Raw genomic sequence first — 21,963 nt, forward strand, 5'->3', positions numbered from 1 at the left:
AAGGAAAGGTTAAACAAGAAAGAATAATGTTAACTGATAGATTGATTACCACGAACTCCAAATAGAATATGATTACTAGAAATCGCTGATGCTAGAAAATGGTAAATCATGTTCATTGCCAAAATAATCTCTTTGATATACTAAGTCAAAAATTTAATTTTAGTTTAACTGTACGTGGTTTAGCAGTTTTTTTACGACAATAATTGTGTGCAGAGGAAAAGGTAAGTTTGTTCTATTTCTTTAATTTCGATATTTTTGAAGGATACTGTGTTCAGAGATCGTGGAAATTTATCATGTTACATTGATTTTTAGGGTTAATCTTTCTTTGGGCCCGTATGTGTAACTCATTTCTTTCTTGTTTCCACCAATTTGACCCGTTTAGCTTCCAAACTAGCCATTCTAAGCTATTATAGTTAATTTCTTTTTTCTTTATTACTTTCCATTTTACCCTTCCCAAGGATCAAAAAGTAATTGTTACGACGAAGAACAAACAACCAAGAAAAACAGTAAAGAAAATAAAGGTGGGTGATTTGGGGAAATAAGAAAAGTATTCGGGGTGCAAAGACTTTCTAAAATATTAGTCAACTTTAATTGACTCATTTTGTATTATTGTTAGGGGGAAACCATCTCCTTCTCTCTCTTTAAACATCTAACCGCTTTCCGGCAAAAAATCACCGGAAAAACGACACTGGTTCTTTCTTTCTTTAAACATCTAACCGTTTTCCGACGAAAAAGTTGCTAGAAAAAGACATTGGTTTGAAGTTCTCCCACAACCAGTCAACATTAACTGGTTTGAGAAAACTCCAAACCAGTGACTGGTTGGGGATTCCACCCACTAGTTCATACTCCCAAACCTGGACTAGTTTGGGGATCCCCCAAATCATTAGCCGGGAAATCAGCTTTCCAAAAAGAGAGTGAACAGGGAGGAGTAGAGAGAAGAGGGAGGAGTAGAGAGAGAAATGGAGAGAGAGAAATGGAGTAGAGATAAGAAAGATAAACGTATGTTGTAGTTTTATTGGAAAGAGAGAAGAAGAAGAAAAGGAAAAAATGGTGGTGGCCGAATTAGAGGTGGTGACTGGAATTAGTGGTGGTAGCCGGAGTAAGTGATAAGAGACAAGGTAGAAGATGACTTGTTTTCCTTTAAAATTTTGCACACCGGAAAATTCGTCAAAATTCACATCTTTCTTTTAAAATTTTCTATCCCGGATAATTTTTTTATTTCCCCAAATCACTCACCAAAATAAATAATCACACAGAACACAAAAGACTTTCGTGGTTCGGTTCATTGAACCAAAATGACGACCAATGGCGCGATGATTTTCACTATGAATGGAGAACAAGTTACAAAGGTATGTCTAGAGTTTTAGTTTATATGTCTCACTGGAAACACTAATTCCACCGTCTCACAACCTCTTTTTCTAATTCCAAAAGATACTTGGGTACCCATTATAAATAGAAGCCCTACCTTGCAGTCAACGGACATAAGCTATGCTTCGGCAGGCCTGAAGCTCAGCCCTACAGATAAGCCAAACGGGTCCCCCAAAAATTTCTGAAAACGGTTTTACGGGTCGCAAACTGGATTAGATATCGACCCATATTCAAGACACTTTCAACAGTAACTGGTTGAATTATATCTTGATTGCAGTTGAATTAAGATAACTTGTATTGTCCATGAAATTTAAAGCAATATCTAAAGATTAGAAAACTCTTCTTCAGGAAACTTTATATTAATAAAATTACAAGAAATCACTGAATCATATATATATGTTTACACAAAATTACAGTTATGTAAATTTGGATGGCTTTACAAAAACAACACAAACCACACAGAAGAACAAACTGTATGCCTTCGGTTTTCCATTTCGCACATGGTCAACTGACTTATTAAAACTCGACATCGGGTGGTTCAAAATCATAATCTACTACAGAGGATGCATCGACAAAAAAAAAAAGAGGATGCATCGACAAGGCCTCGTTTTCCCTCAATGATTACCTGATATTAAGCAAAGAAAACAAATCAATTTCATATTCCATGTATTTCTTTATTGTTGAAAGCAAAGAAAACAAATCAATTTCATATTCCATGCTAATAAGATGAAATGATCATTTCTTTCTTTGAGTTTGTCAGAGTAAACCAATGACTTTAACATCGGCACAAGGTGTTAGATACAATGAGTAGATAATGGGCCAGTGCAAGGATACAACCAGACACATCCACACACACATACGTTTTGTACATGCATATACGTATATATGTGTAGATATTTGCTTGTGTTAGTTATACTTTTGGATCAACATACACAAAATGACGTATGCCGTACCCACTACAGTGACTGCTAGTATCTGCAAGTATCTGCAAGAGTATCCAAGTTACTAACATGAGCAGCATTCGAGTACTTACACGGCAAAATACTAAAAAGGGTGATTCATCTCACATAGGAATGAAGTATGATTGAACAAAACATCTTTTCTTTAAGTTGGTCTAGCAGTTTTGTTACGAAGAAAGGACGAATAAGTTCAAGTTGGAGATCTGAAAAAGCTTTGTTCTTATGAAGAACGATGGTGATTACTGAGTCTATATTTGAATTTATAATGATAGCAAATGGATAATCAAGGGCTAGAGATTGTAGACCATTATTGACTATAGAAATGAAAAATGTGTCATGATATATTGCTTCTACTTTCGTAAATGAAAAATGTTTTATATTCCTTCGGCAAAATCTTCATTACAAGTGAGTCGTGACTTTCGTTTCTTTAGTGTCACAATAAAAAAGAATAGCTAACCTGTCTGTGTCGAGTCACAACTTCTGCCTCTACTAATTTATTTCCTTAGTTTTTCAACTGACTCATAGTTTCCTTGTAAACATTCTTCATAAATGATCATCAATTCTTCTGCTACCTACAAATAAATAGAACATTGTATGATTTAGAGCAATATAGGCTTAACTTACTACAGATCGGTTTGATATCAATATGTGAGACATCACAAAACTAATTTTCCCCAAATAAGAACCTCAAGAGATGAATTAGCTGTTTTTCAAAGATTGAATTGAGATAGTTAAACAGCCGGTAGCTTTAATAGCTCGAACTTGTTTATGTGTTTTATTAATTCGAATCTAATGGGTGCTCTTATTATACTTTATAGACATTAGGTTGGTAAACGCAATTTGGATTTCTCGTGCCCCTTACGGAATCCATACTGCACCTTTTGATCAATATATTACCAATTTCTATGAAAAATCAATTGGATTGAGATCAAATTTTCAGATCACATGCTTAGTTAGGTACAATAAAGGGGAAGAAATTCAATGTTTTTGTAATCAATCCCACATCGGTGGTGAGACAGAGTGTGGTGCTCCTCTTAAGAGATTAAGCACTATTCCGCATTTTAAAACGTGATGCTCAGAAGAGCCAAAAGCGGAAAATTACACTAGCGGCCTGGAAGGCTGGTTTTGAAAGGCTTAAAGAAGATTATACCTCTTCAATGCTGCCATCGTCAATTTCGGTATTGAAAGAAAGCAGCATTCTCTCATCAAGCATGTGTTCAAGATCATCCTCATGTAATGGAACTAAAACCACAAAAAAAATCAGGAAAAATTGTTGATTACAAATTTCATTTTATAAGATTAGGCAAAAAAAAAGAAACTTTCAAAACTAGAAAAATCAAATTAATCCCCAATATCATAAGGTAAAATTAGGGCAAAAATTCGATTACATCATCGTTTAATAATAATAATACCTTTGGATTGGGAGAACCAAGAGAAAATATCGGTGGCTAATTGCTTTGATTTCTGAATTGAATCTTTCCCACCCCACTCGTTTTTAATGGCGAGTTGAAGAGCAGTCCATCTAACTAGAAGAAGAGAAATACCTTCAATGAATATAGATAATGATTCAGGTCTCATTTGCTGAGAAGTTACATGGCGTCCATTATAATTGGATTCCATGAAGCTTCTCTGCTACTTTCTCTCTCTCTAGAATTTCCTCCTATCTCTCTTGATTTTGACTCTTCGCCGAGTTTCTAGAGAGAGAAAGTGGAATTTAGAGAGAGAGAGAGAAAGAAAGATAAGATGGAAAGGGAAAAGGTCAGCAGAGGATGAAGGGGAGAAAAAAAGAGAGAGAAATTGTTATAAGTAGTCGGAGAGGGAATGAATGGCGCCAAATGGGAGGATCAAATTTAAACGAGGCTCCAACTTTGTCTCTTTGTGTGGATATGAATTGGATATGAGAATCCCCCGGACTTGCCTGAATCCCGATCAGGCTGATCTGGCTGGACAAGATTTAGAGAGAGAAAGTTTAATTTCTGACCCGAAGTCGAAAGAAAGGTGAACGTTCAATCAGAGTTCATACAAATTTACCTAACTACCCTCTTATCCTTATAAATTGAATAGCAAAGTTATGTAGGTTTCTAAGGGGTTTTAAATATGTAATCGGCTAACCTCTATGCCTTTAAATATGTAATCCTTTAACCTCTATGCCTCGAGTGCTCGACCAACTCTACACCAAACAAAAAAACGGTAAAACATAACCTAAACGGGCGGGCTCAAATTTTCGCTAGAGGGTGAAACAGTTTCGATGCACTTAAGCTCCTTCGACATTAAACCATATTTAGGGCATTGATCGATGTTTTTCACGCAAAAAATTAAATATCGTAAAGGCCACGGCTTTGGGGAATAAAGAAAATTCTCCGGGGAATAAAGACTAAGGGAGCATATTTACTTTTAACCCAAAAATTTACAAAGTTGTATCTTGCCCCCTAATCTTCATCTTCATCTTCCATTAAGTTTATCTTCTTCTTCTTCTTCTTCTCTCTAAAAACCCTAATCCAAGAAACTCAATAATAGTACTACAAATCAAAATTCCTAATAAATTAAGAGAAGAAGATTGAGGAATTAGGGTTACAAATTGAGTTTTAGAAGTAATATTCATACACCTTCAAAAATCTAATTAGTTTGAAACCTACAAAGTGATGTTATATCAAAATTGGGTGAGTTGATTGACAATGATTTAGTATCCATTCCAACACGAATTTGATGGAAGAAGAACCCCGTTGGTCTCTAAATTCCTCAATCTTCTTCTCTTGATTTATTCGGGATTCTGATTTGTAGTACTACTATTAGGTTTCTTGGATTAGGGTTACAAATTGAGATTTAGAAGAAATATTCATACACCTTCAAAAATCCAATTAGTTTGAAACCTACAAAGTGATGTTATATCAAAATTGGGTGAGTTGATTGACAATGATTTAGTATCCATTCCAACACGAATTTGATGGAGGAAGAACCCCGTTGGTCTTTAAATTCCTCAATCTTCTTCTCTTGATTTATTCGGGATTCTGATTTGTAGTACTACTATTAGGTTTCTTGGATTAGGGTTTTTAGAGAGAAGAAGAAGATAAACTTAGTGAAAGATGAAGATTAGGGGGGCAAGATACAACTTTGTAAATTTTCGGTCTAAAATGTAAATATGCTCCTTTAGTCTTTATTCCCCAGAGAATTTTCTTTATTCCCCAAAGCCGCGACCATCGTAAAAGCTCTTTGAATAACATGCATCAACGCCCATGGCTTCAAAATACATAATAGTGAATGCCCTATAGCGGTTACAAGTAATTTTATTACACCTCTAACGTTTGTGTCTTCATATCAATCGATATAAATAAGGGTTCTCTATTAGTTCCTACCAGAAAACTAATATAAAGAGTTTGGAGAAAAAGTAAAAAATACTTTTTCGTATAAAATGTCGAGGTTGGGGAGTGATAGAGTTATGGAGATTTTGTACTTTGTTGTCTTTGCAACACTTTTTATTAGTGGGGGAGTGGCAACGAAAGAAGTTGACGACGTATCTACTCCAGCACTAGCACCATTTCCATCACAATGTAGAATTAGTCCAGGGAGCGCTGGAACGTTAGCAGGACATTTGCTAGCAAAATCTTTGCCAGATAAAAACGAACCTCAAGATGTCGAAGCTTGTCAAGAAATAGTATTGGCTGGAAAATTTTGTTTGGAGGCAACAATTTCTCATTTTAACCTCCGGAAGTATATTGATATCTCTCGTCAATGGACAACGAATGCGTGGGAACGTTGCCAATCGATCTCTTTGAGTCCAATAGCTAGCGAACAATATTAGTTTCTTGATCGCTTTTAAGATGATTTAATGTATGTCAATATAGGCCGAGTATTTGCTTTTTTGTCTTAATTGGTTAAACCACCGCATACAAATAATGCTGACATTTCTTTTAAAATAGTGTGAATTTGTCCTTTCTAAATGCCTTTTCTCCAAAATTTTAAATTTATTTTTTGTCAAATATATGCTTACATATATCAAATATAAGGGGCTTTAACAGATTGAGCGAAAATGAGATCTTAAATATAAATAATAATTTCTAAATACGTAAATACGATCAAATATATGTAAATAATAGGAGTGACAAAAATTGTCAACAGAGTAATAAGAAGAATGAGAAATGGAATTTATGTAATTTTCTTTGAACCAAACCCACATTTTATCATATTGGTTCATCCTACCAATGGTTTTCCTTAATATGGCCTAATGATGTAAATGCATGGGCCAGAACTTCAATGGAGGTAAAGTTAATTTCTCATATTGAGAATTTATGAATTGAAAAAATATGAAACAATCTTGAAATAAGTTGTCTAAATGTAAAATAAGCTTGAATTCTTAACTACATTCAACTAGTACACTTGAGCAGGAGGCTAGGCGTACTAAAGCGAGTCTAACGTGCGAGTCACAACGGTTGTGACACGGCTCTTGATGGGTCGTGTCTAGTTCAGCGAGCAGGGCCGTCCTAGTTTGCAACAACCCTCAAGGCAAGACGTTATAAGCGGCCGGGATATGCTCGTTAATGCCCCATGTGTCTTTGTGTATTCGCTATGAATTGATGAGAAAGGATACACTCTGAAAATAGAAAGAGCTATACTCGTACACGAAAGGATTAGAAAATTTACTTTATTTATGTGTACTGAAACATATAGTCGAACACAATAAACATTTATGCGAGTTTATCTAGTTAGATGCAATAGAGACACATTGTTTCCAGGTATTTTCTGCCCATTCAAGCAAGGATGCTTTATCTTTAGGCTCTTCAAGATTGATAGAAGCATCCCAACAAAACTTAGTTTTCTCGACAAGTTCATCGCACGCCTCAACATCGGAGATGAAGTCTTTACTGGGCAATGTTTTTGTTATCATATGTCCTGCCAAATTTCCAGCAGTTGATGGACTAGTTATACATTTATCTGGAAATGGTGCTTCCTCAGGTATTTCATCTAGTAATTCTTTTCTAGCCATTCCAGGTGAAATCGAAATCATGGAGTAGACAATAAAACACAATACGACGAGTAATCCATTGCCCAACCTCGCCATTTGTTCTTTAGATATGTATATTTTGTACTTTCAATTTTTTTTCTTTTGCAGTAGATACCAGAAATATCATTCTTACTTATAGAACTACGGTTCGGAAAATTTCTTTTCAGTTACACATTATTTTTGTTTCCGCTCCGTCGATTTAATTGAGAAGTAACGAAAGATACAGTTAGATAATATTAAAAAAGAAAATTAATTCAAGAATTAACTACTAATTAATGTTTCTTAAATAACTACTAATTGGTATCCACCAACATTAATGTTTTAATTGCAAATATTGTTACAACAAAATTACAACACTTGTTACTAAATTTATTTTTATCACGAACATGATTTCTACTAATTTTTGTTTGATGTTTTTGTAATTTCAATTTTTTTTAAATAACCTAAACTACACCAATATAAGTTGTGTTGCAAGATTTAGTACAAGTGTATGAATTTTATCAGATAAACGGTAAAGATTGAGTGAGAAGTCTTTACAAGATTATAGCAAATACTCCATAAAGCAAGAGTTGGTGAATGGGGGTGGCGGGTATAAACCTACCACGCCCAGAAACACCACGATAATGTGTACCACGTACCGGTACACATACTACGTACCAGAATGATTCGCGTACCTGGTGACATTGGACCTAAACCTAACTGCCATATTATTGAAAGAAATAGGGGTATTTAGCGATACCCCCTCATCCCTAATGTCCAATTAGGGATGCCCCCTTTTTTAATTGGATATTAGGGATGCCCCTTTTTTTACACTTAAAAGTACTTAATTACCCTTATCTTCATTTGTTTTCTTCAATTTCTTATATATCTTTGGTGTTATGCTTACCAACAAGTTTTTGTTTCTCATATTTATTTTTCTCTTATCCATCATTTTCTAATTTCCCAACAACATTTATCGAAAATTTAAAATTGATAAATCACAACAATTCGAAATAAAAATCGTAAATTGTAATAATTTTTTTTTAACTTACTAATTTTTTAATGTATACGAGTTATAATTAATAAAAAGAACGATAGATATCAAGAAGTCTTCTTCAAATTAGTTACATATATCAATTTTAACGTAAAATGAAAAAACAAATGTGAAGTTAAATCTTTTTCTTAGAATTTACAATTTTTATTTCGAATTGGTTTAATTTATTAATTTTAATTTTTCGAAAATGTTGTTTGTAAATTATAAAAAGATGGATAAAAGAAAAAAAAAACTATGAGAAACGAAAATAAGTTGGTAAGGATAACATTAAAGAGGTATAAGAAATTGAAGAAAAAAAAAAAATAATAAGGATAAGGGTAATTTTGTACTTTTAAGTGCAAAAAAGGGGGCATCCCTAATATCTAATTAAAAAAGGGGGCATCCCTAATTAGACATTAGGGATGAGGGGGTATCGCTAAATACCCCAAAGAAATATTAGTGTTCATGCATGTGAAGAATTGCTCCAAAATCCTTCAATCTCACATCTTCAACCAGTGCCTTAATGGTTCTAGTTTTCGCATCATAACTAATAATATCATCGCCACTGCACCACAATACTAATTCCTTTGTAACAACTCATAGTCATCATGTTACATGTCGAAAATGTCGTGAGACCAACTCATTTGAACGCCCTTTGCTCATCTTCTTGAGGACCGCACATCCGCAAATCTCTCTGAGTTGATCCTATAATGCGAAATCAAAATGATCTTATCTTGTGAATACGACACGAATCTCATCATTGTGAAATAAGGTGGTGAGAGAAGCACCCAACCTCTCCTTTTCCAGCAAACTAAATTACGCAGTTTTATCATTATTTGTTCTGAAATGAACCCATGTATTCGCGAAAGTACACCCGTTTCCCACAATATGGTTTCTATACTCCTCCACTTAGACCGTCACCCGGGTGTGATGTAGAGAGATTTTCAGAAATATATTAGAACAATCTATATTAATTTGGAAGCTATAAAGTCTAATAATAGTATATTATTTCAGTGTCTAGTGTTGTTGTAGAATGTATTTTTTTTTGTTTAGAAGTTGTTTATGTGTTCAGGAAAACTTTACTACTTTGCAAGCAAGTTCCTCTATGAAGTCTTATTCAATCAATTAGTTCAAGATCCTGGCTGACCACGTAACTCGTCTGGCTGGGTCGGCCAGTTGTGTCGGACCAAGTATCACAATTGTATACTAATTGAGGTATTAGATTATTGTGAAAAGCAATATAATCAAGAGAAATATTTTTATAATTTTATACGTTTAACAAACATTCATTGACTTTATTTATGTGTGCTATTGCTAGCCGACACGAGATAAAAAGCAAATACAATATCTCTTTACTGAGACGCAATCGATACACATGCGTTCCAGTAGTTGTCTGCCCATTGAAGAAAACTTTTCAGGTCTGTACGTCGTTCTAGTCGAATAGCAGCATCCCAACAGAACCTAGAAGCTTTGACGAGATCTTTGCACGCGTCAATATCATAAACATTGTCTTTCTTCGGCAGTGCTTTCCTTAAAATATGTTCTGCCAAAGTTCCTGCTGTCGATGGACTAATTCTACATTTGGTTGGGAAAGGTTCTCGTATTTCTATTTTATCTAATTCTTTTCTTGCCGTTCCCGGTGTGATTAAATTAGATGCATAGACAACAAAACAGAATAGCACCAACATAATGTTAATTCCCAACCTAGCCATTTTAAAGATGTATGTTATTTCTTTTCCTCCTGATGGATACTAACTAGAAGATATCTGTTATATATAGATATGAAGATATGTGAAGATGCATGAATATTAAATGAGAAATAACAATAGTTTCGTAGGTTATATATTAAACTAAAAACTCCTACTTATTGTTTCTTTAATAAAGAGTAACGATAGGCGTTTGAATTGCGATGTTTCAATTTAATGTGAGTTTGAGATATAGTTCGGTATTTCAGTTAGGTCGGCCCGGTAGAAAACAGGAAAAAATTTCGAAGTACAAAATTTTAAAAAGAAGTTGTGAGTTTTGTCAGATTTCCAGGGGCAACAAAATTTCATCTTCTTCCTTACATCTCCCATCTTCATCATTCCGGTTATTACTACCTTTGGCCACTCCCTCTCTCCCCCCCCCACTCTGTCTCACCTTCTCCCACTCTCTCCTGGATGTTCGGGCGAAGGGGTTCCTTCCACCGAAAGCTGACCACTGGTAGCGCCAACTAATCTGATTCCCTTGAATCGCGTTACGAGAATGTGATTCCCATGAATCCCATTTCATTTCCGGGCGCAAACATGGTCTAAGTTTTATCACTAGTAGCACATTTGTTTTCCATTTCAATACTACTACAGGCTAGAATTTCAAGGACTCGGACTTTTTATTGGATTTAATAAAACCAAGATCTTTCACGATCTTATTGACCACATCAATGCAATATTTCAAAGTGGCAGAATAATTTTGTCTCAAGTTGGGCGCACCGTGGTCATCTTGGCTATACGGTGGTCGTTCCCCGATACCAAATGCAATATTTTGCTATCCCAAAAATCATATGCAAGCGCACAACAACTTCTCAGACGTCGTTCAGGTGGGGAAAATAAAAAAGCATATGCACAAAAGTCTGGTCCAAAATGTGTCTCCTCAAGCAATTGGGAGGTCTAGGACTACACAATCAACCTCTGCTTAGTAATTGGCCTGGCGTCTCCAAAACTGAGCCAGAATTTTATGCATCTTTTGTTCCTTACTTCCCATTTAGTTAGCGCCTTAACTAAGTCATTCTATTTTGGATACACCTTCACTACAAGAATGAAGACTATTTTCGACGGCAAAAGACTGTCAAAATTCGTCGGAAATAGTGATGTAGCAGTTACATTTTCTGTTAAACGCCAGTCGTCGAAAAAAAACTATTTCCCATGACACTAGTGATATATGCTATCAGAAATAGTCTTGGAATAATGGCGCCAAATCATACTATTTCCGACGGCATATATCATTAGTGCCGCCGTAAAAAAAAATTCTATTTCCGCAAACTATAATAAACCTGCAACAGTACATCAAAAAATAAGATAGAAACCTGCAAGTAAAGAAACTCTATTGATCCAAAAACTAAAATAACCAAAACTCTATGAACATGTAACGAACATTATGAAGAAAAAGAAACTACATTAGACTAAGATCTATACAAAAATAACCCTCCATAAGAAGTACGTCATAAGAAGTCAAGTAAACAACAAGGAGCTAGTTACAATTCAATACCAAAAACTCTGTGCATGTATAGGTCTGCTTAAACAACCTTCAAGACTATGTGGCATCTCTCCATCATTCAATCTGAAAATTTATCAATATAAACAAATAATCACTGCAAGAGTTGTAAGCGACTAACATGATTTAGAGCGCTTCCTAACCGAAGTTTTCGGTTACATCACAAAATCTGAACTCTATGTATGAGATATTTACTTATAATAAACCTATAAGTAAATATTTCAATCCAAATGAAAACTAGTATGTCGTCGGTGGAGGAGATAATATTAGAGATATTATGCAAAAATAGGTCTAAAGACGGGAGTACATTTACTTATAACAACTGATAATTTTTTTGAAAATTTGAATGAATATATAAATAAAAAATATTTACACGGTTTAAGATAGTACTGAATGGTAAAATGTTACAACATCCAAACCTCCCAAATAAATACCATATCAGTGTAGGTAACACTCTTATACTCCTTGAGGTTCCTAGACCAAAAGAAAACTGTTCCTTTGATGTCCTCTATGTCTAACTTTCTATTTGTGTTCGCCTCCTTGAAGATTTTGTTATTCCTATCTAACCAAATGTACCAAACTATTGCTATTGGGACTAGGCTCCATATAATTTTTATGATCCTTTTTCATCTTGAGACCTTCCCATTGTTCTAACGCGTCCCCTATGCTTCTTGGCTTACACCAACTTACCTTTAAGCTGGATAGGAAGTAATTCCATAGATATGATCTATGGACTCTTTTTATTTCTTACATAGTATACATCTATTAGCCAAGTGCATGCCTCTTTTCTTTAGAAAATCCAAGGTCGGGATTTTTTGTATGACCAGCACCCGTAACGTAAAGCTTACTCTTGGGAGAATTGGTTTCTTCCATATCAGTTTAATTAGTTTTGGGCTAAGAAGCTGATCTCCTTGGATTTGTATTCGATGGAAGTTACGTACACTATTAGCTTGATAATGTTGAGTTGAGTGTACTCAAATTACAAACTCTCGCTCCCTTTAGATGTCTAACCATTAGAATTGCAGTTGCGGAAAATGTGTGTGAGAGAGAGAGAAAGGTTCTAACTTTCTATGTTGTTTACTGGATCAGCAAAAGTATAGTCCTTCCAAAAGAGTGTAATAACGGATGAAATCAGTTTTCATACCTTAGTGTAATAACGGCAGCCATCAGGTCGTTTAGTTACAAGCAAAAGCTTCAGATCAGGGTGATATAGTTTAGTTAGCACCACATTATCATCATAAGGGTCACCACCTCTAGTTAAGAACGAGAATTCTTCCTCCCTTATGATGCAGGCGCATAGGCGTGTGGGCCCACGTCCACGCGTGCCCACACCCTATTAAGTCATAATAGTAGTTTAGTTAGTAGAAGAGAAGTTACTTTAATTTGATATTTCTTTATTTTAAAGTTTCTATGTTTGAGTAGTTTATTATTTTAGGAATCCTAGTTTGAGTCTATCTAGGAAGGTTTATTATCTTATAAAAGGGGATCTATTCTATGTTATTATTCACCTTGAAGAGAAAAACAATTGAGTTATTAAGAATTTAAGTTTAGTTTATCGTTTCTTACAGTTTTCTTTAATTGTTCCTAGTTTATTTTATTGTTCTTTAATTATTCCGCTGCGTCTACATCAAGTGGTATTCAGAGCCAAATTTTTTTTTTTAACCAATCACAATGGTTAATCCTACCGTTCCTACTCCAACAATTAAAGAGAAGACACCAACTTTTGCCTCCGAATGGGACAACATCAACAAGAAGTTATCCTCGGTTACAAAATTGGAAGAAGCTTTCGAAAATTACAAGAAGGAAACTATGGAAAAATTCGAAAATCACAAGAAAGAAACTATGGAAAAATTCGATAAAGTCAATGATTCGATCATGAAGCTATCTAAACAACTCGAAGGCATATGTAAGTCTCCCTCTTTTACCACTACTCCTTCTTCTACTACTTCCATTCAAGCATCATTATCACTTCCAACCACAACACCAACTTCAAATTCCATACTTTGACAACCTAACACGACCCCAATCCCGATTCACATCACCCCTACATCACCACTATCACCGGTTTTCCCACTCACTTACATAAACCCCACAACACCACCATATTCTCCTCCACCATATCCACCACCACCACCTCCGTACTCTTGTTATACAACACCACCATATTCAACAACGTATTTACCAACAACCCACATCACCTTCACCGACTCATTAAACCCTGTCATAGGTTTTCTACACCCTACAACCACCGAACCTCCACAACCGTATTCATCCCCTTCTTCCAGCACCAACACATATAATGGCTACCAATCAAACTCTTATACTTCCCCCACTTCTACCGCCAACTTTCATGGCTACCAATCCAACTATCATAATTTCCCCACTTCCACCAACACCTATAATGGATACCAAAGTACGAACCACCCCCACCTTCCTCCACCACCAACTTCAAGGGCTCTCAATCCAACTCTTTGCAAAACCATCGTTATTTAGACTACAACCTGAATTCTACAGGCCCTCCTAGTTTCTCCACTACTAATTTTTCAATCCCAACTACAAGCACCACCCAAATTCCAATTCCTCCCAACAACTATCACCTCACAATCATACCTAACACCACAGTCTTCCTACCCAATCAACAAATTCCACAACAACTTAACCAACCGTTTCTTGATCCCATCCCAACCTTGGAGATTGAAACCCAACAACCCACTCAACTGTATCCAGCTCCCACAATAACTTCCCTGGTTCAACCAAGCCGTACCCAACCCACCTACTACCGACCCATTGACAACCACCCCTCTCACTGAACCCGCGAATCCGAAATTCTCTTTCACAAGATCCTTTCATAAAAACTGAACTATCACCCGCCCACAAGCCAAACCGCGATTCCCCAACCATCAAAGCTAACTACCCCGTCTCCTCTGTTGAATGACACTGCTACGGTATTAGGCAACACGTTTGAAACTGATATGAATTCTTTGACACACATTGATGATGTTGGTGAAGCCCAGAACTCCTCTTTACTCCCTAGTCCAGTTGCTTTCAATCATGATGATAACTTACCATCCGAAGTACAAAAGTTATTCATCGTCGATGAGAGTGTTTCTGTTGAGTTTTCTCATGGAATTGATTCTGCTTTTGTTATTGGTGCGTTTGATCGTGGTTATGTTAGTCCAATTTCTCTTTGTGATGATTCTCAAGGACATGCATACTTTTCTTACCTACACCAAATTCAACATAAAGCAGCTACTCATAACAAGATGAAAGGCTTGGTTGAGTACTCTACAATATTACAAGCGGATACTCATAACAATACTCGGATTATGGCAAGTTCTGAAAATTTTCATACTTATACTTGGGAACCTGGTGATTCGTTTGTTTTTATTCATTATCTACAATTCGGTCGAAACTTCGATTTGGTATTTCATGTTGTTCTTAACAGAAACAAGGTTGAATACATATTGGATTGGAAGATAATTTTCTTCATTGATTTTCCGCGAACGAGGAAGTTAGTATTTGCAATCTTCGTCAGCCACTTCAAAGATGATGGGAGATGTCGAAATTTATTGGATGCTTATTCACTATTCTTGCTTTGGAGTGAATCTTTGTACCCTCTGATTCAGATTATAGTTGGTACTTTGGTCCAGATTTGTCTTCTACGCATTTTCAGCAAATTTCGTGAAAAGTGGGAATTAAGGATAGGTATGGCGAGGTTCATCATATGCGGGTGCATCAAAAGGTTTTCTTCATTGAAAAGGTTCGGGACGAACCTTCTGGGGAACAGGGTGCTGATGCAGGTGCATAGGCGTGTGGGCCCACGTCCACGCATGCCCACACCCTATTAAGTCATAATAGTAGTTTAGTTAGTAGAAGAGAAGTTACTTTAATTTGATATTTATTTATTTTAAAGTTTCTATGTTTGAGTAGTTTATTATTTTAGGAATCCTAGTTTGAGTCTATCTAGGAAGGTTTATTATCTTATAAAAGGGGATCTAGTCTATGTTATTATTCACCTTGAAGAGAAAAACAATTGAGTTATTAAGAATTTAAGTTTAGTTTATCGTTTCTTACAGTTTTCTTTAATTGTTCCTAGTTTATTTTATTGTTCTTTAATTATTCCGCTGCGTCTACATCACCTTATCTGTAAGAAAACCCAAACACAAATCAGTTAACAAAAGAGCCATTTAAATAAGAGACCACTTTTGGTGAGAAGCCAACCCAAGTGAAATATAGTTGCCTGCGAAATACCAAAGTGAAATTTTGAGGTTTTTTAATCGAAGGGAAGACAGTTCCTTACAGAAATAAAGGTATATATAACATCTCAAATTGAAGTCTAGGGTAAAAGGTTACCTGCTTAAGAAGGTCCACATTGAGTTCAGACTAATGAAGAAGCATATTTGCACTTGGATTTCGAAAAAACATAAATTCACATTCGCCATAAGCTCTTAGTGTTACAAAAGCCTGTGCCGTCTTGCTTTGGCATCAAAACACCTGCTCGAATTGTCGACATTACTTTGCTTCAATATATCAGCTAACATATAGCCAAGTTCGTCATCACCAACCTCAGATAAAGATAGTCAACAACTCACTCATGAAAGCATACCCACAATTAGAACATGATAGGTGACTTTAACACTTCTAAATAATCTTTTTAGGACTAAAAACATATTCAAAGATCTGGGTTGCATCCGAAACTTTATTTTAGAACTTTGTGAATTTAAACCCAGATATGGAAAGCACCAAGATCCGAGTTCTTTTCATATTAAGACATTGACAAGAAAACAACGAAACATGTATATTTAATGATTTCTAAAAATGAATTGGATCTGAATCTTGAACCAAATGGAAGCATGACTGTTCTCGTCATAAATTAATTGAGAATACCAAAAGTAAATAAAACTCAATGATTATTTGATCATTTACTTTGCCGATAAAAGCTAAAGTCCTGCCTACTCTTGCTATTCCGACAGCAACATTAGCAGGAGCTTTCTTAAACGCTGGTGCTTCAGCAAGTGAATCTCCACCAACAGTTGGAACAAAGCCTATCCGAATCTCGCCGAAGCAAACTATAAGTTCTTTACTATCTCCATTTTCTCCATCAATTGAGCTTCAGCTACACCTTTTCAGAAAAAACAGCTTTTAAGCTTCATTATGAATTGAAACACATATTAAACTAGCTGATTGTAAGGAAACTACAATCCCCAATTATAAACCTAAATTGTAGTTTACGCGTCCTAATAATGGGTCTCCAAGATCTTTTACTATCTGAAAGTGGGATCTAAAACCAAAGTCCATAAAAGCATGAACTGATTGAGGTAGGTTGTTGTAAACAGGTGAAAGACATATGCAGGTTTAGATCATTAAAAGAAGTTGTGATCATTAACCTTGGTTGCACCGTCAGTGTCAAGCATCAATTGTAACTGACCACGTGAATGGAGCATTCCCTGTTAAAAATGCCTCGTAGAATTAAATAGCTTCAGTTGATAGTTGTTTAACAAAACAAAAGATTTTAACAAACTAGAAATGCATAAAAGAACTTGTGAGAAAATCTATAAGAAATGACATTGTTCTTCCAAAAAATTACAAACATAATAATAGGGTTTTATATCCGTGTTTGTCAAGTGAAAACATCATTTGAGTCGACAACAAAAGAACTGGGCGAGCATTAGATGTTATCATGTCAAATTATAATAATTAATAGGAGAAAAAGAACAAACTTAGAGAGGTTCAGTTTTCTAAAAGCTTTCCCTTTGCAGAGGAATAACTCTGACATTGTCTATTGAGAACCTTCTTACAAAATCCTAAGCTATTAACTTTGTATGACCAGTACTCCAATCATCAACTATGACTATCTGTTACTAATATCGCCCACTTATAAAAATACAAGCAGCTGTTGTATATCAAAGTATACCCAGCTGAATGGTAAATTAACAATGGTGTTCATTATCTATAAAATATAATTGATTGTCATGCACAAACAGCATAGTTCACACAAAAGGCAGGTAAACAAGAATATTATTACAGAGTATCTAATATTTATAGTGATTTCTATTGGAATTCTCTAGGTCGTCCACCCAAGTCCCAACATCGATCTTTCTCGTACATTCACTCGCTTACAATAATTCCTAGAACTCAGATTTTCTTAACACCAACGACTGGGAACAAAGAATTTTCAAAACAAATTCAATTTTAATTCGGTTCCGACTACAGGCGCCTGGCAAAATTTCTATACGCGCCCCTCTCTACTTGCAAAATATGTATGGTTCTGGAAAAGGTACCCTGGGTGCCCCGCAACACAAAATCGATCCTTCTCATCGATTTTAGGTTGATTTTGAGAGATTGTAGAGTGATTTGCAAGTATGAATCGGCTTCCTCAAAAATGTAAATTTTGAGTGGTCTCGGACTCGGACATTATTGTAAAACCGACAGTTGATGCACAATATTTCTAATGTTATTGTAAATTTCAAAAACTATGTAGTCAATGTATTTGTGGCAGCAAAACAAAATAAACTAAAACGCTAGATATTATCGTAACGAGGTCCATAATTATGAAGCCACAAACTCATCATGAACATACGGCAAAGAAGTGAAGGACCTCTTAGAGTTTTTAGAATTTAGATTCTGAATCAAACCAAGTTTGACATAAAACAATGAAATCGAGTCTATGGATGTAAAGATGTTAGCAGCAAGTGAACTTGATGACCTTCAAGTCCAAGTTTGACATAAAACAAACATTTTGAAATGAAACTAAGTCGGCCAGAATATCTAGAAAAAAATCTCAGTATTCTTGTTTTTATACACTAGAAGGCATATGGAGAAGGATAGCCCCCAATCAATCAGAAAGTAAGACACGAACACTACAAATTGTCGACTTATTCACCACAGGTATGAAGGATGGAGTCACAAGTGATCTGCAAACCGAGCTAGCCACTTAGGTGGATTGTACAATTGTGAACCTGTTTCGGCAGATGGACAAGAGACTTTTGAAAACGGTTGAATGAGAAGAGCAGTGGTATGAGAATTCAATTTTGTTCTATTACCAAGAGATCGATTCTATTTGCTATGAAGATCAGCAGAGAAGAGAACAGTGGAAAGGAAAAGAAGAAACCTGAGAGCCTTGTAAATTTTTTGGTTCCTCTATTAAATATTATTTAACTTTTCCAAAAAAAAAAAGGAAGAAACCTAAAAGTTGCTAGATCTGCACCAAAACCAAAATCATCGAACAGATTGCACCCAACAACAAAAATAAGTTAAAAAGTACTTGATGAAAGAAGAAGAGTAATTTGGCCTCTATTATGTTCGTCTTAATTATTGAATTTGGTGGATCTTAACCATCTTCAATTCATGGTGTTCGGTTGGTGCTGGCATGTTTACATTCAGATATTTGAAGTCAGAGTTCGCATAAAAGCTAAACACTCTAGACTAAATAGTATATTAACTTCAACTTTATAAGAACAACAAAGCCAAATACTAATAAACGAGTAATACAGTAAGCTTCACTGAAAAAGTCTATGGAGGAGCTTGACTTACAATCAATCCTTGATTCCATCAATTCCTGTAGTAGCGGACAAGTTTAGGTTCTTGAGCTGCTCCACTGAAAGCAAATTTACAAGCAAGGAAATAACGGCATCGTTAGGGGAAAATTCTCTTTCACGCATCTTTGAAAGCAATTGCATTGCCTCATCAACGTTACGCTTTTTAAGCAAACACAAAATGATGGTATTATAAGTGATGCAATCAGGTAAGCAACCCTCCCCTTCCATTTCACTAATCAGTTTGTAAGCCTCTGACAACATCCCTTTCTTGCAATGGCAATTAACCATTGTATTATATGTTACAATGTCAGGCACTAATCCTTTGTTTAAGATTTTATCAAATAATTTTTCTGCATTTTCATATTTTTCAGCCTTGACCAACCCATCAATTAACATATTATAAATTTCAAGATTAACTTTAGAGCCACTACCCTCCATTAACTGAAACATTTCAACTGCCGTGTCAATATCTAGGTTCTTACAAAGGCCATTAAACAATGAGCCAATTGTAACTAGATCTGGAGTTAGCCCGCATGTTTGCATCTCAATAAACAACTCTTTTGCAGTTCCAAATCTTCCACCCTTGCCATGTCCAGCGATAAGTATAGTGTACGTGTATTCATCGGGTTTACATCCCTTCTGTTTCATTTTCTCTAAAAGTTGCATAGCTTCGTCTAACCTGCAACTTTTACAGTAACCATCTATCAAAGTATTGTAGGCGACCTCATCGGGTTCCAATCTTGTATCTACCATTGAATCAAACAATTTCACTGCCTCCTCCAATTGACTTGTCAAACACAATCCCTTAATCATTGCATTATATGTAACTAAATTAGGTACTACACCCAATTTAGCCATTAAATGAAATAACTCCCAAGCATCTTTCATCATTCCTTCTTTACAGATGGAATCTACTAAGATATTGAACGTCACTACATCGGGTGAAATCCCATGTTCCACCATTTGATCGAAATATGTTCTTGTTTTCTTCCATTCTCCACATTGGCAAAGACCATGAATTAATGAATTATAAGTAATTGTGTCAGCCATAACTCCTTGACTATGCATCTGGTCAAAGAGACTAACTGCTTCACTTGACTGTCCACACTGGCAAAGACCATGAATTAATGAATTATAAGTCACCACATTCGCTGTAACTCCTCGACTACACATCTTGTTAAAGAGACTAAGTGCTTCACTTAACTGTCCAGATTGGCAAAAACCATGGATTAGTGAACTATAAGTCACCACGTCCGCTTTAATTCCTCTATTATGCATCTGGTCAAAGAGACTAACTGCTTCACTGGACTGTCCAGATTGGCAAAGACCATGGATTAGTGAACTATAAGTCACCACATCCGCGATAATTCCCCGACTAGGCATCTCGTCAAAAAATTTAATTGCCTCACTGAATTGCCTTAATTTGCAAAGGGCATCTATTATCACATTGTACGTAACAACATTAGGAGACAAATTCCATATCTTTACCATCTTGGTTTGGAACTCAATAGCAAGACCCACTTCGCCAACTCTACAAAGGCCAGTTATAAGAGTTCCACAAGTAACAATATCGGGTTGAATCCCAGAGTCAGTCATTTTATCAAACACTTCAAGGGCAGTACTAATCTTTTTCTGTATGCACACCCCTTTAATAAGTGTATTGTAAGTGATCAAATCAGGCTCATAACCACTCTTTAGACATTGTCCCATAACACAGAATGCGTAGTTTACTTGCCCTAATTGACAGAAACAGTTAATCAAAATAGTAAATGTGAATAAATCAATTTGGATTCCAACCAAAATCATCTTTTTATAGAGGGTAAACACATCTGAGTAGGATCTAGTTTTGGAAACTGAACTTAATATTTGATTAAAGGTAAAAGTAGAAGGAATTGGGTTAATGGAAACCAATCTATCAAAGTAAACCAGAGCATTATCAAGATTCTTAATGTTCCCAGACTTACATTGATCTTTAACGAAACTTTCGAAATGAGTAGGAATTGTTTTGGCTGAAGAATAATAATAATTTCTCAGAATATTTTTTGGTTTTAGAATCAAAGTGAGAGGATGATTGGAGGAAGAAATTATAACAAGTCTTTTGAAGAGGGCTTTCATTTTCTTCTTTCCCAAGAATCATACTTGTCTAATTAATCGCTTCCCCACCCCCTCCCTTTAAATCTCTTAATGGGTCCTTCCCCTTTTACCCCTTTAATCTGTTACTGGGTCCTTTCCATTTTACCCTTTTGACTGAAAACAAAATTGGCTTTTGGACAATGACTAATTTTAAAAAGAGAGGAAAATTATAAGGGCCAAAACTCGGGTAAAAAATATCAAATGAAGTCCAACCCGGAATAATAATGCAAAAAAACCCAAAAGTTGAAATTACAAAATATTTTTGAAAATTTATGAACTAAACACAGTTTGCTCTCAACAATTTTGTAAATGTATGAACAAGTTTGTTTTTGTTCATACATTGCAGCACTTTGCGACAGTTTAACAACACCTTGCAACACTTTACGACAACTTGTGACACCTTTGCAACACTTTGCGACAACTTTACAAAAAATATTGAGTTTTTAGCCAAACAAAATACAAATATAATTACATTTTGGGTTTTTAACCAGAAAAGATATAACTTGTCTTTTTAACTTAAAAAATATAAAAATAAGTCTTCAGCCAAAATTCTAGAAAAAAAAAATGTACTTCGTGTATAAAAGTCCTGGTGGTCAAGTGTATTATTCATATTGTGGTAATGGCGATTGAGAACAACATTTCCTTTTTAGTTATTTTTTTAAATCTCTATAAAAAATTGAGAAACTTGGTCAAAACTTCCTAAAA

General features: G+C 35.4%; 2 protein-coding genes and 1 long non-coding RNA gene across 6 annotated transcripts; all 3 read right to left on the reverse strand.

Moving 5' to 3' along the window:
* Window positions 1-1,691: 1,691 nt before the first annotated feature.
* LOC147559177 (Pre-rRNA-processing protein TSR2, conserved region) lies at window positions 1,692-4,165 on the reverse strand. The gene is made up of 4 exons (XM_086661006.1): window positions 3,740-4,165; window positions 3,478-3,569; window positions 2,785-2,899; window positions 1,692-1,993 (listed from the first exon to the last, which is right to left on the reverse strand). Exons 1-3 carry the CDS (start codon window positions 3,945-3,947, stop codon window positions 2,822-2,824), a joined length of 378 nt encoding a protein of 125 aa, XP_086517132.1. The 5' UTR covers window positions 3,948-4,165; the 3' UTR covers window positions 1,692-1,993; window positions 2,785-2,821.
* A 7,254-nt stretch (window positions 4,166-11,419) lies between these two features.
* Window positions 11,420-12,867, reverse strand: LOC147559178 (uncharacterized). Its single transcript, XR_015234513.1, has 2 exons — window positions 12,732-12,867; window positions 11,420-11,653 (listed from the first exon to the last, which is right to left on the reverse strand). It is a non-coding gene; the product is annotated as an uncharacterized LOC147559178 (long non-coding RNA).
* Window positions 12,868-16,272: 3,405 nt separating this feature from the next.
* Window positions 16,273-21,397, reverse strand: LOC147559179 (uncharacterized). Of its 4 annotated transcripts, XR_015234512.1 has the most exons (4): window positions 20,430-21,397; window positions 19,121-20,223; window positions 16,975-17,034; window positions 16,273-16,709 (listed from the first exon to the last, which is right to left on the reverse strand). XR_015234512.1 is itself a non-coding variant. In XM_086661003.1 (3 exons), the coding sequence occupies exons 1-2, from the start codon at window positions 20,454-20,456 to the stop codon at window positions 19,123-19,125; spliced, it is 1,128 nt and encodes a 375-aa protein (XP_086517129.1). In that variant the 5' UTR covers window positions 20,457-21,273; the 3' UTR covers window positions 16,481-16,709; window positions 19,121-19,122. The 4 variants fall into 4 exon arrangements, 2 of the variants coding, with proteins under 2 accessions (XP_086517128.1, XP_086517129.1); XR_015234511.1 differs by having other exon boundaries at window positions 19,121-21,366; XM_086661003.1 differs by lacking the exon at window positions 16,975-17,034 and having other exon boundaries at window positions 16,481-16,709; window positions 20,430-21,273.
* Between the last annotated feature and the right edge of the window lie 566 nt (window positions 21,398-21,963).

Source organism: Eschscholzia californica, unplaced genomic scaffold (genome assembly GCF_041429995.1).
Source record: "Eschscholzia californica isolate CP2 unplaced genomic scaffold, dmEscCali1.0.p SCAF_2, whole genome shotgun sequence".
Taxonomy (NCBI): domain Eukaryota; kingdom Viridiplantae; phylum Streptophyta; class Magnoliopsida; order Ranunculales; family Papaveraceae; genus Eschscholzia; species Eschscholzia californica.

Bases quoted from the DNA above. Each gene is read 5' to 3' on its own strand.
- LOC147559179 (XM_086661002.1), bottom strand. From the start codon at position 21,240: ATGAAAGCCCTCTTCAAAAGACTTGTTATAATTTCTTCCTCCAATCAT.
- LOC147559177 (XM_086661006.1), bottom strand. From the start codon at position 3,947: ATGGAATCCAATTATAATGGACGCCATGTAACTTCTCAGCAAATGAGA. The intron at 3,570-3,739 runs GTATTATTATTA...TTGTGGTTTTAG, and splicing joins TTGGTTCTCCCAATCCAAAG to TTCCATTACATGAGGATGAT. The intron at 2,900-3,477 runs GTATAATCTTCT...ATTTATTTGTAG, and splicing joins ACGATGGCAGCATTGAAGAG to GTAGCAGAAGAATTGATGAT.